Genomic DNA, 13,805 nt, shown 5'->3' on the forward strand with positions numbered 1-13,805 from the left:
ATTTGTTTTTTTTTTGCCGTCTTGGTTTGTCTCAGGTAAAGTGGATATAAGTAGATAATTCGCTTCCTTACTTTAAAAATGACAACTAAAAAAACGTTTTCGAGTTATTACCATGTTAAATAAATATTACCCTATTAATCGTCAAAAGTGAACTAAAGATTCATAAAAAAAATTGTTACAATTCAAAAAGAATGATCTTACAAAAAAATCGTTAAAATTGTTGCAACTTAAAAAAGGGAGTTTGTTTATATCACAAAATGACATGTGACATTTGATGAAATGATTTTGCAACATTTCGTGTTGAGAATATATATTCTTTTTATTTATGTGCGATGTTATTTATTAGTTAATAATTTTTTGTTTAATTGAAAAATGACTTCTCCTTTTCTATAGGAAATCTAATTTTTTTAAGTTGTGTCACTTTTAAAATAAAGAAGTGATGTCAAAGTGCATGCAGAACATTAAGTTGTATTACGCTTGTTTGTGCGTGCCGATTGGAATTACTGTTACTGGATCTAAACGTTAATTTTAAATATAAGTAATAGAGGAGTCACATAATGCATTAGGCGATGCGTTACGCACGTGCACGCAAAATTATGATGATATATAAAGGTGTCAAACTATAACGTGGATGAGATTTTGTCATTTAATCAGCTACTGCTATCGATGTTACATATGACGTTACAATCGCGCGGTTAATCTCTGATTGCATTTTAGTCATAGGACACCTGCCTAATTGGAGTTGTAACAAGCGGTTAGTAAAATGTTGGAAGCGAATCGTCGAGTCGCTAAAACTATTTTATCGTTCGTTAACGATGCGTGGTATGATTTCAGCGTATAACGTGCGCATAAAACGCGCGCATAAAATGCGGTTACGCAAAATTGTTGTGCAATATCTTGATAAGGTATTCCAGTTCTTCATGCGATATGTTAATCATGATCATTATTTAAAACGAGGGACAGTGAAATATTTAGAATTCTGGAATTATAAGAATGTATCTTCATTTTATAAAGTACGCTTCCGAAGTCTTATGAAAAGACCTTGCAAGGTTAACTTGCCTGGTATAGGAATAATTATATATGATGTGTATAAATAATACTATATGTCGCGCAAACCATTTATTTAACTTATCTTGCGTCAGTGCAGGATTAGTTTTTTTTTTCATCGAGCTGTACGGGTTTACTGAAGTATCCAATAATTAGGCCAGATGTAGATCTATTGATCTAAAAATGATTACTCAGTTGTAACATTTCCCAGTTTTAATGATATTTTGAGTAATTATTGTACATATAATTTTTGTTAATTAATATTACCTAAAATCCTGATAGTTACTTTATTTTGTTAGTTATTTTATTAGTTTATTTTGATTAAATAGTACTATTTTAAAAAACCGTTGTTCTATTTTATCATCATTTTTATAGTAATAACAGGTCTAGAAAAGCTCCTGTAATCCTTCCATTTGCATTTGAGAGATCAAAGATATACATAGACATTTATTATTCTGTTGAAGTATCTAAAAATTTAGCTAGATACAAATCCATAAATAATTTTGTTAGATTATGTAAATAGTTATGTAAAGCGCTAAATGGTGATAATACTTGCAAAAAGTTTTGCAAGTATTCTAATCACCTTAAGCGTCCAATATAATTATTTAGATAATCTTACATAATTGTTGTTATTTATATCTAAATTTCTAGATACTTTAGCAAAATTGTTCTTTCCTTGTTCCGCGAATGTCTCCAACTGTGACTCACGGTGATCGATAAGGACTGTTGAGATTTATCGTTATTCAGCGGAGCGCATAGTCTGTTTTCCTCTTTTTTTTCTATTTTCTCTCTCTCTCTCTCTCTTTTTCTTTCTCTCTATCTCTCTTTCTCTTTCGCGCGCACGTCACTTCTACTTGTGTGACTGGCATTGATAATAGTTCCTTGTAAAGGAAACCAAGATGGGGAAAATTACTCGACTGGACCAGTTGAAATTCGACTGACAGTCAAATCTAGTGAAACGTGTCGCTGCCGACATAGCCGGGATTCTTATTTGATCGAATCCGTTTTATCGATCATAAAGCTGTCATGACGACGACATTGCCTCTTGCGTAATGCCACTTGGAAACGTGACTCGATGGAGGTACCTTTGCCGAGCATCGAGTTACTCAACGGCTTGCTCGGTAACTTGCACATACAACGTTCCACAATCTTGTATTCGGAGCAACTTCGCGATCGATATTATGCAATCACGTGACGAGCACTATTTCGTACTGCAAAATTCTCTCGTGTTCCTCGCATTCTTGTTTATTCAGGAAATAGTCAGATACATCTTTTTTGATTGGTCTCGTTTACTCTTTTACATTTCGAAGCACGCACGTGAAGAACGATTTTTCTGAAATATCTAAAAATTTAGCTTGTTACACCGAATGAACGCTTTTGCTGAAGTACGTAAAAAATTAACTAGATATAGATCTGAAAATAATTTTGTTGTGCCATCAAAATATAGAACCTTTAAACTAATTGCTAGAATGTCAAACTTTTTCGCAACATTGCTCTTTATGCTTGAAATTCCTACATAATGATTTTGATGGTTCGAAATCATTTTTAGATCTATCTAGCTAAATTTTTAGACATTTCAGCAAAACCATCCTTTCCGTGTACAGATCTAAAAATAATTTTATTGGACTATTAAATGTAATTTGGTAAGAGAGCATAATGAGCAATATTGCATAAACTTTTGACATTTTAGCAATCAGCTTGAGCATCCTACGTAATTATTTTGATAGTCTAACAAAATTGCTTTTAGATCTGTATTTAACTAGAAGCGCAAAGCCGATTTCCCCGGTCGATCTCATTTTAATATTTAAACGCGATCGTATTTTAATAACGCAGAATAATACGAGCGATTTTCTCGAATTAAATGTACCGCATTAAAGATGGATGAATAATCATTAATTTATTCTTGTCAATATTAATCAATAACAGTATTAATGATAACAATAGTGAAGTTGATAAACGTTATCGCATAGAATATATGAGATGTATTTTCGAACAAAAATTGCCATTCTGAATTTTTCGGAAATCACTTGGGAAACGCTTATTTTTTACCTGAAAGACGTATAATATGCATCTGAATTGCATTTCTGACATCGCTAACAACAATGGCGCCTTTATGTTGGCTGGCGCTGTAGCTGTTTTTAATTCGTAGCGTCATACATATAAGTATGCGAATTGCGGTTGGTTGTTCTTTGAGAAAAAGCAGGTCAGAGCGTTGAAAAGCAGTTTTTGGCCACCGATGCACCTTTCCTTCCTTTTTTTCTTCTCGAGCTTCGATGCATTTGTTCTGTTTGCAAAACGTTCCGTTTTAACGAGCGAACTAGGCAAAGGGGCGGGTAAGAGGGGGCCATGTGATTTAGCCCCGATATCGTTTCGCGTACGCCGAATGATTTATGAGGCAACGCGTTTTTCCCCCGCATCCACTTGTGAGAGAGATTAGTTTGCGGAGCGATGCGTGCACGCACATAAATACGCGTCGTGTTGCATTCTGTATTTCGTCACGCCGCTTCCCACGCGCCGGCCCGCGGCCGCGCGCGATATTTTGCATCGGCAGCATTAAATCGCGTAAGCTTTCTCGCCACGCCTGTGCCTGCGGCTGCTGCGAAACTTCCGCGTTTTTGACATCGGGAAATCCGGATTCGCGCGGAAATTACATCGGTTTCGGCAGCAGTGGTCCTGCGATTACAGGACCCGCATAAACTCGACTGCTCGTATAAACATGCACAATGCTTCTCTCTTGGAATTCAGACCAGTTGCATTAATCGGTTTAAATTAACTCGCCGCGTGTACCGTGGCACGGAAAAAAATATCGTTGCTTTACGAATAATAAAATGTAAATGAATGATACGGTACCACAAGCTTGACCGAATTAATAACTTTCGAGTATCAAATAAACTGGGTTTAAAAAAGTTTATTATTTTCTTTATAAATACATTGCGACGTTGAAAGAAAAAGTACAGCCATAAGTATAAAGCACATTCAATTTATTTTCATTTTCTTAGAAAAGATGGTAGGTAGATAAAAAGCCAAAGGAGGACTAACAAAATGTTAATTCTCCACCAGCCAAGTTAGTCTTTGAGGGCACAGTTGATATTTATTTGTAAATTCTGATAGGTAAATTTAAATCTGTAAAAAAATAAGTAAAATACAATCCAACTTTTATGATAGTAAAAACTCGTTGTTGAAGCAGTGTGTTGTGTCACAAGAATTTTTAAAAATTTTTACATTCCGGAGCAATATAAAAATCTGCACTGAAGCTCAAAGACCCACATTGCTACGAAAGGTGCAAAATTCCGACGGAAGGTCGTTTTAAAATTGTTATACACGGAAAGCTAAAGTTTGAAAAGTTAAAAATTTAGCTAGACATAGATATCTACAGATCAGAAAATAATTTTGTTAGACTATCCAAATAATTATGTAGAACGTTTAAGTATTGATGACAATGTTGCAAAAAGTTTTAACATTCTAACAACTTTAAACGTCCTACACAATTATTTTGATGTGATCCAAACAAAATTATTTTTCAATTCTCTATATCTAGGTTTTAGATACTTTTGCAAAATTGTTCTTTTTGATTGACTCGTGTGTGTGTGTGTTCGTGTAAAATTAATTAAATATTATTTTTCAATGAAAGTTTTCAAATTTATTTTTCGTCTTATATAAAACGTTTACGTCAATCTGTAAGGATGCTTTGCTTTGTACTTATGACCAAGGCTATATATCTGTGTACATTTAAAATAAACAAGTTGATTTCAGTCGTTAGCGAAATTGAGCCTTGTGAACGATCGCGAGATGCACGATAGAGATGCAGTGAATCTTATTGGCGTAATGCGCCAATAAGATTCACTGCAAACGTTATTTTCTTTCTCTCGATTTCATCTGGCCTCTGATTGAGAAGGTGCCATAGTCCTCGCGAACGAGACGCCAAGGTCGAGCATTCCTTCACCTCGCTCAATTTTTGCTTCTTTATTTGCCTCTTCGTGCGGCGCGCCGGTCTCTCTCTATCTCTTTCTTCTCTTTTTTTCTCCTTTTCATCTCTCTGTCCGATTCTATGTGCGATGATCCCCGCTGATTTCTCTTTTATTTAGCATGTCTTGGTTCGTCCTTCTTTCTTTCTTTTCTTTTTTGAAAACCGATACCTTAGAAAAAAATGAGATTTCACTGTATTTCTCAAATTACTATCTATGTGAAAGAAAGAATATTGTAATTTTTACATTTGAAATATGTAAAATGTATGTAAAATTATGAACGAGCTTAGCATTTATATGAATTTTAATAGAAATTTATACATTTGCATTAGAATGATTATGATACATTAGTTAAATAATATAATTTGTGCACTTGTTAGTGCAATCCCACGTAGTTCTGTCACAGTATATCTCATAATTTTATATTCCACGATTATTGAATGAGAAGTGCAAAATAATAACTCAATCGATCGAACTTGGATATTTCGGTCAATGTCTGATTAATTAATTTTTTTCCCTATTTTTAATCAAGTTTCTCTCTCGTTTCAAGTTTCCATCTGCTAAGAATAATTGTTATGAATAACTATTCTTCGCTGTTCGCTAATTTGATAAGCTTCAAGCGTATAAACAGGAAGTCTTCATAATATCACTGCTAAGGAACATTCGCGAGTCTGATCGCTTTATCCATAATTAATGTTAATCCGATTCTCCTCATAGATATCTCACTGTCAATTGCGATGAATTATTCATTTCGATATGAATTACATCCGCGCGAGTACACTGAAATTACGGATACGGATTTCCGTTTATGAAGTCTTCTCAATTATCACAGTAATGCATATTATTTATGCTCTGCGTTAATAATTCCTAAATCCTTCCGCGTTCCTCTTATACCATGGTTCGCAGCATGCAAGCTATTGATCTTTGCATTAAATTGAAATCCATGCGAAATAATCTTCGACAAAGTTAATGATATATAGAATATTTGATTATGATATGGAACTTTATTCCAATCATAGAACATCTCCATAAATAGTAAAAAGACTTATTGATGAATAATTTATTTTAAATTAATAATTGACATTTCTTTAGGTAATAACATAATTTATGAGTAAAAAATTTATGAGTAAACAAATACTATAGTTTTAAAACGTAAATTCTATGATAAATAAATAAAAATATTTACATATTAAATGAACATATTATAAACGTTAATTTTACTGAAGAAATTTGTTTTCACAATACGTTAAATTTCACATATTAAAATGTTAATTTTTATATTAATTTTTGCATAATTGTTACTTTCTAACATATGCATCTTGTGTTAAATTAATACAAAAATTTGTGTAGACCATTTAGGACACGTAAAATGTGTTAAATTTAACATAAATTGTTCAACTGTATAGTCTTAAGTGACTTCCTTCAGTAAGAGTGCAATAAAAGAGTAATATATATTAAAGTCGTAAATCTTAATAGCGGTTGTATTATCGCTATAAACGTATAATTAGAAAACGTATAATTAGAAAACTTATTGTATTTAATAACTCAGTATAATATATTCGAAGCTCTGATGAGATACAGATATACGCGAATGAATTCAATAAACATCGCGTATGTATAATATCGCGATCCGTTGTTGAAAGCTCGATGCACATATAGAATCCACGGTGGGTTCTGGAGGAATTCCGAATAGCCGACCCGTGGTCCCAGGGGCTCCAAAATCTTTGCCAGGTGTGCGGGAACAGCTGCTCTCTCACCGCGTTGGGGATACGTGCAAAACTTCTTTCTATACGCGCTGGCACGAGATGCATTTTATTTAAAGATGACGAATGCGAAATAGATTTATTGCCCTGCCCGAGCAAGGCGCATTTCGCCAGCCGTTCTCCATCATTTTTCTTTCCGATAGTAATGATATAGTTGCATTGCGATGCAATGCGAATTATTTGTACTTTTACAAATCACGCAATGTATAAAAATATCTAATATTGGATTCACGACTTACTCATTACACCGTTTATAATTGACTAATGTTGACTAAATATAATATGGTTGTCCGATATCCAATCCGAAGGTGAGGTGATTATCACAGAATGCTTTGTATACGATCTTTTATGCGATAATTTTAAATAATTTCTTTATGTTGTTAATATATTTAATAAGGGGCTATTATGTAAGTTCATGGCTAATGAGGATTAAGTAAAGTCGGAACGCACCATTGAAAATTATGATTGAATAAAATAATATCACATTGTTATAATTAATATAGCTCGTTTAATTTATGACCTGGGTTGGTTTCTATATTTGATCTAATATTGAGAGAGAGAGAGATATTGATTATTAACTTCAATTTAATAATATTTACTTTCTCTCTCTCTCTTTCTCTCTCTCTCTTTCTCTTTCTCATAAAATACTATAATAATTTTGTAAGATCAACGATTTGTATACAATTTAAATTTTTTATACACACAAAATACATCATTAAATTTAATAAGTTCTTTTTGTGTTCTATTAAATATATATTTTAGTATTTTTCTTAACCCATTTTTTTCTCATTTTCCTATTCATAGAACATTTTTTTTATTTATTTCTCTATATGTATGTATATAGCATCTTTTTAGTTTTTTCTACATATGTATACATATATAATCCATATATATTAAAAAGATGTTCTTCTATAAATATGACGATGGGAAGAAATAAGTCAAGTAATAATAATAATAAATTGATTAATTTTAAAAATTAATAGATCTTTTAAAAATGTCAATGTAAAAGAAATAACCGTAACGACTATTGCGCTGTGATACTTTGGACGAAAGAAGATTTTCGAATCTAAATAAAATTTACAAACGTTCCTAGAATACGAACAACGAAATCCATCGATCCTCGAAGTTGAACACGAAAACCGTCGCGTAACCTGTTTCGTTTACCAGCTGGCACGGTCTCTTCCGGTACGAGAAACGTACGGTTGCTTCGGAAAGTGCCTAATCGTGTCTACCAGACGAAACTGCGACGACTCTAAGGGAAATCACTGTAAATCGAATCGAGTACCGAAACCGTTAGTTTAAGGGGAAACAGGAATGTATTTTCATATCCTGAATATAACTACATCGAACAAGTTGATGACGCAGTTTACCAAATAATTAAACTAAGCCAACCGATTACAGCAAAGCCAAAATCCTACAAACAGTAATTCTGCCAATATCATGCGCGAAATCTAGCGACACAGTGTTACGCGATACATTACGTGAGACGCGCTTTTCCATCTATTTGCCATGTCGTTTTCTACGCGAGATGTAACTTTCGCAACATAACCACAACCACGATTCTATCCAGCACCGTTGCTGGAAACCCAACACCGACCACATCTAACGTGTCCACGTTTGCACAGTCAAATCTTACTTTCTCGCTCGCAGACACCTTTTTCATTCGCGAATCTCTCCTTCCTTTTTCGCTCTCACTTTCTATAAATGTATCTGACTCTGCGAGCGGACGCATTAAACCCTCGGAAAGTCCTGTACAGACTCGTGTGAAGTTGGCCCTCAACTTTTGAAAAAATTAACTTTCTATAGCTCATTCGAAATTTTCTATTGCTCATCATTTGCACATGTATGCACATTTTGAATTTTTGTTTGCACCTTTCTGGTCAAAAAGTTATTTAAAAAACAATTTTGAGAATCTAATTTTACACTAATACCCCAACTACGAGTAAATTAGATTTAACTAGACTCTATCGTTAGATTTTCGTTTGTACATTCCGAAACAAATCGATTTTTTGTTTACATCCTTCAGTTAAAAAGTTATTATAAAAAAATGTTATTATCAAATAAATGTTGAGGGTTTAACTTTATTATAGAAATACGTTATCGTCTCTAATTCAAAAGAAACAAGTTGGTTAATAACTTTTTAGTTAAAAAGTTTTTAACAATTAAAGTTTCGAGGACAGTCGACTCAGGTAGATAAATTTAAATCGCAGTTACTATACTCAAAATCATGATGATATTGGAAATAGTAACTGCGATGAATCTATCTACCTGAGTCGACCGTTCTCGAAACTTTAATTGTTAATCATTTTTTAACTAAAGGTTTTTTAACTTTAAATCTAGTTTGCTCGTAGTTGAGGTTGGGAGTTAGTGTGAAATTAGCCTCCTCAAAATTGTTTTTTAATAACTTTTACACCAGAAGTGTGCAAACGAAAATTCGAATTGTGTATACATGTGCAAACGATGAGTAGGGTAGAGCGGGGCTAATTGTGACACTTTTTCTTTAAATTATTATAAATCTTTACACAATTATGATAGACTAATGGTAAATGCTTTAAAACTGTTGCATGTTCATCTGGCTCAATAATTAAGTACTTATAAATTTTTAATATATCTCGTAAATAAGAAAAAAATTACGTTAATTACAAGGATGCAAAGTGGACCAATATGCCCCATTTATATCTTGTTGCATGTTGAGCATCCTCGAAGGATAAATTGAGCCATAAAGATAATCGTTTAATGAGGTTATATATTATTATATAAAAACATGAAAGAATTATGTGTATATTAATCAAATTTTTATTATTTGCATTTTAAATATAATAATTTGTAATATTCTTTCTTTTTAAATTCTTTAATTAACAAAATTAGGAAAACTAAAATCTTTACTCTTTATAATAATAATTAAACGTAAAATATATGTTTAATCGTTAACATAGAATAAAAAGCATTGATAAAGACAGATTTTATTTAAGCAGCTGAGTTTATAAGGTTAGTTATGAGGTAACAAGCCCAACAAGCCCCATATCGGTGTTGACTGAAATACTTTTTTATAATTGAAAAACTGTAAATAAAATAGCAACTTGAATATTAAAGTTAAAAAGTACGATAATAACTTATATTCAAAAAATACATTTGATTGTTATTAATCGCTTTAATTATCATGTAGATCAAAAAGAATACTTACCTAATAATATTACTTTTGATATACGAAGACGAAAAAGCGCACGTATTTGACTGTTGACAGCCAGACACAGTATTGTATTAAGGCACAGTGATCTCTTTGTGCTACATTACACAAGCATAGATATATCTATATATATTTTGGTTATTTAGATATTTGCATTTGACCACTTGTTCCTATGTTCAAATAGCCCCGCTCTACCCTAATCGAATGAGTTATAGAAAGTTAATTTTTTCAAAATTTGGAGGGGGCCAACTTTACACGGGTCTTGTTCAGTTAGACTTGAGAACTTTGCGTGACTAATTGTTTATCCCTTTTCGTTCTCTCTTTGTGTCCGTATGTACACGCGTGTGTATACGTGCGTGTGTTAATTTACAATCGTTATTTTATTTTAATTTACGCGAAAATAACGGGATTCGAGGAACGTGTCGCAATTGTGTTGCGCTTCTATTTTATTAGTCGATAATTTTAAGGAAATTACAGACGTAGATAGGAGGCTTATTAAAGCTAACAATGTCGTTATTAAATCGCTAATTATATTATTACATTATGTCTGAAACAAGCGAGAGAATGTGCTCTTTTCCGCCGTAACTTGGACACGTCCCGAAAGGAAAAGCGACGCAACGAGTTCCGTGAAAATGCATTCCGTGCTGAGCACATCACGTTGCCGCATCTGCAGCCTAAGGTCGTTGGTACGACAGTAGGCAGACAGGCCAGGCAAGAGCAGGCGGCCTGCAGTCCCCAGAGCAGGATCGTTGTACGTCGTTGAATGAGTTCTTTATGTCGGCTTGACGATGATAGGAATCGCGGTTATGGCGCCGATGCCTTCTTCAGGTCTTTCCTCCAGGCCTCTCCTCGAGACCTCGAGTGTATCGGCGGCGATCGAGAGCGGCGAGCGGTCGGCAGAGAAGGGTTAAGCCGTTAGTCGAACCGGTGCCGAATTGACCCCGCCCGAGTGCATTAGACGATGCTGATGGTCGACGTTGCAGTCTCCGCACGAGACCGTACCGATCCCGTCGTCGTAACGCGCGATACGGTCTCGTATTATTACGAAACGACGATCAACAGCTGTCGCGTGGCCGCCACGTATGGGGTGCGAGAGGGGAAGCAGAAAGGGTCTAGCGAGACTGGATCTGCACGAGAGCTACCACCTGGCCCCGGCACAGACCACCAGGCTTCCATTACCACGTGGCGGTTACCGTAGCGGAGATCCGATTCGAACCCGTACTTTGCCACCTTCTCATGCTCTCGATTCTACGCAGAAAATTAGAGAGAGAGAGAGAGAGAGAGAGAGCAGACAATCACTATATATTGTGCACAGGACGATTAAGGGTGCGGACGTGTATCAACCGTTCCTCTAATACATAAAATATATATCTAGGAACCGCGAGTAACGTCGTCATTATTTTTCGTGAAATAACAGATAGTAGTTATGCGGTTTTTTTACGGATGATAAATTCTCAATTTCCATTTTTAGCCTCAAAATGAAGTGAGTACAGATTTATATATATATATATATACTGAGGAATCTTCATTAAAATATAATGTGCGGAAAACGAGGTATTACGGGATACATGAATATGCGCGTGCGCGGGCGCGCGAGTTAGATATGAGACAAAAATCACGTTATGCATGTAAATATGTCAGATTAAATACTAATATAAATGTCATGCCATCCTCGTGTACGCAGGGGAGCAGTATTTGCGCAGAGTTATCCGCCAAACATACTTTATCCGATTAAACGCAAACGGCCGCTAAAATTCGTAATGGTGCCCTGGAAATGGCATGCAGTATTTTTGCATCATATCTTCCGCAAAGGAGGGAACGAGGCGGCGAAAGGTAGGACGGATCGATCCATAAACAAACCCAACGGTAGCCAAAGAGACGACTCACGTGGTACTGCGTTCAATTGACGTCTTTTGCAAATGATATTCGGTATGCGCGCAATGAGAATGACATCTTATTAAATTAAATCTCTTTATTGACTTAAGAAACTCTTCCTCCTGTCATCATAAAATGTTGTTAACGCCGTTACAATGCGTTGCAATAATTGTATTTAAATTTGAAGCCATTAAAATTACGCGATTGTTTTCTCTTTCTTCTCAATTACAATCTTCTCCAAGCACATCGGTCACTTTGCCGTCAGCATCTAACATCGGTTCGTGTCTCATCAGTCTGTAGCGATTGTCGAGATGAATGGCCGGCTTCCATTCTTTGAACTGAATCAACTGAAACAGATACAAGAGAAATATTTTTAAAAACATGAATTGTAAAGAATTTACTTTTACATAATCTTAACCCTCAATCGGCAATGGGAATTTCACCCTTTGTACAATCTGATCTTCGAACTTTGGTGTAAATGTTTATATTGTTCTGGACTATATATATAAAAATCTGAAAAAATTCTTATATACTTGTAAAAGCTTTAACAGAGTTTTTATTAAATGTTGAAATGTATTTTACTAATTTTTTACTTATTTTTTTATATTTAATCTATCATTCTTTACAGATTAAATTTATATGTATAAGAATTCACAATAAAACATCGACTGTATATTTAAAATTCAACATTACCGTTAAGGTTAAAATCGTGATAATTATCAACAGTGTGAGCAAGTGTTCTAGCGATGAATATATAGATTTAATTTTATTATTTTATATAGTGGGTGTATGAATGCACATGTTATTTTCCTGTAACGATTATATCATATTTAAATATCAGTTGAAACAAATACAAGAGAGCTATTTTTAGAAACATAAATTGTAAAGAATTAATTTTTATACAATTTTAATAGCATAATAATTATCAACATACAAATACTCTGAATATATAGATTTAATTTTATTTTGTATTTTATACAGTGAATGTATGGTATATATGTATGAGTGCTCGCGTTATTTTCCAGTAACGATTATATGATATTTAATAATTCACAGCCTTATATTATAACAATAGCAAAATATCATAACAGTAACAGACGAACAAAAAACTGAATAATTTAACTGACTAATTGAATTGATCGATTAATTGAAAATAATAACTTTGTCAAGTCAACATTATTTAACAATTCTTTGAACATTGATCGATGTCTATTTATCCGTTTTATTGGACATTCTCTCTTCTTGAAATATGTCGAATTTTCGCGAGCGTGTCTTACGTTTAACATGACGTGGATTTTTTAAATGAAAGACGGGAAAGAGCAGCGAGGACGATGGCGCATTATCGTCCAAAAGTCGACACGACAGTCATACAGTGTCGTTACCGAAAATCCTGGCGACATCGCTCGCAATAAGCCGCTTACCTAGTGTACTCCTATCCTCTTTTGCAGTCTACCCGTCTACCCTCCGGACTATGGAGTTGCTCGTAGCCACGGCTGTCAATATTAAATCGAGCCACGTCTCATGTGCCAATGATGAAAATAGTTAGAGGACCATTGTGACCTTGGCGACATCGTTTAATTATTTAATAGTCGTGATTCAGTATCTCTTGCCCTAAATCGCTGGATCGTCAAATAATATTGCACAGAGAGATCGGAGATTATTCGTAAAGCAACAACATATTTTCCTCTTTTATTTTATTTTATATTTTTGCATTAAATAAAGGTGCATTATTATTGAAGGGTCTTGTTTATCTCGCGGTCGCATCAACGCGGGTTCCGATCCTTGAAGCGACGAGACGTCGTCATCGATAAGAGATTTTTCGGATTCGAAGGTAAGCGATGAGGACGTGCCTACGTGGCATTTTTCGTATTTACCCGAGTCCTTTTGTGCACGCGAAGGGATGGCGTGATGAAAGGCCCGAGCCGAACAAAAAGCACAAAAGCTATCTCGGAGTCGGAGCAATGGCCG

The 13,805-nt window shown here is 34.5% G+C and overlaps 2 protein-coding genes across 5 annotated transcripts in view; one reads left to right on the forward strand and one right to left on the reverse strand.

The window, feature by feature from the left end:
- msi (RNA-binding protein musashi) overlaps positions 1–13,805 on the forward strand; it is a 100,967-nt gene that overhangs the window by 43,890 nt on the left and 43,272 nt on the right. The window lies entirely within an intron of this gene.
- The window catches only part of LOC108730879 (uncharacterized), a 60,779-nt gene continuing 58,907 nt past the window's right edge, over positions 11,934–13,805 (reverse strand). For all 4 annotated transcript variants that reach the window (XM_018460823.1, XM_018460821.1, XM_018460820.1 and 1 more), the window contains one exon: positions 11,934–12,184. In XM_018460823.1, the coding sequence (XP_018316325.1) occupies positions 12,059–12,184 (126 nt within the window). In that variant the 3' untranslated portion in view covers positions 11,934–12,058. The remainder of the gene's footprint in view (positions 12,185–13,805) is intronic.

This window comes from Mycetomoellerius zeteki, unplaced genomic scaffold (assembly GCF_001594055.1).
Source record: "Mycetomoellerius zeteki isolate Tzet28-1 unplaced genomic scaffold, Tzet1.0 scaffold98, whole genome shotgun sequence".
Taxonomy (NCBI): domain Eukaryota; kingdom Metazoa; phylum Arthropoda; class Insecta; order Hymenoptera; family Formicidae; genus Mycetomoellerius; species Mycetomoellerius zeteki.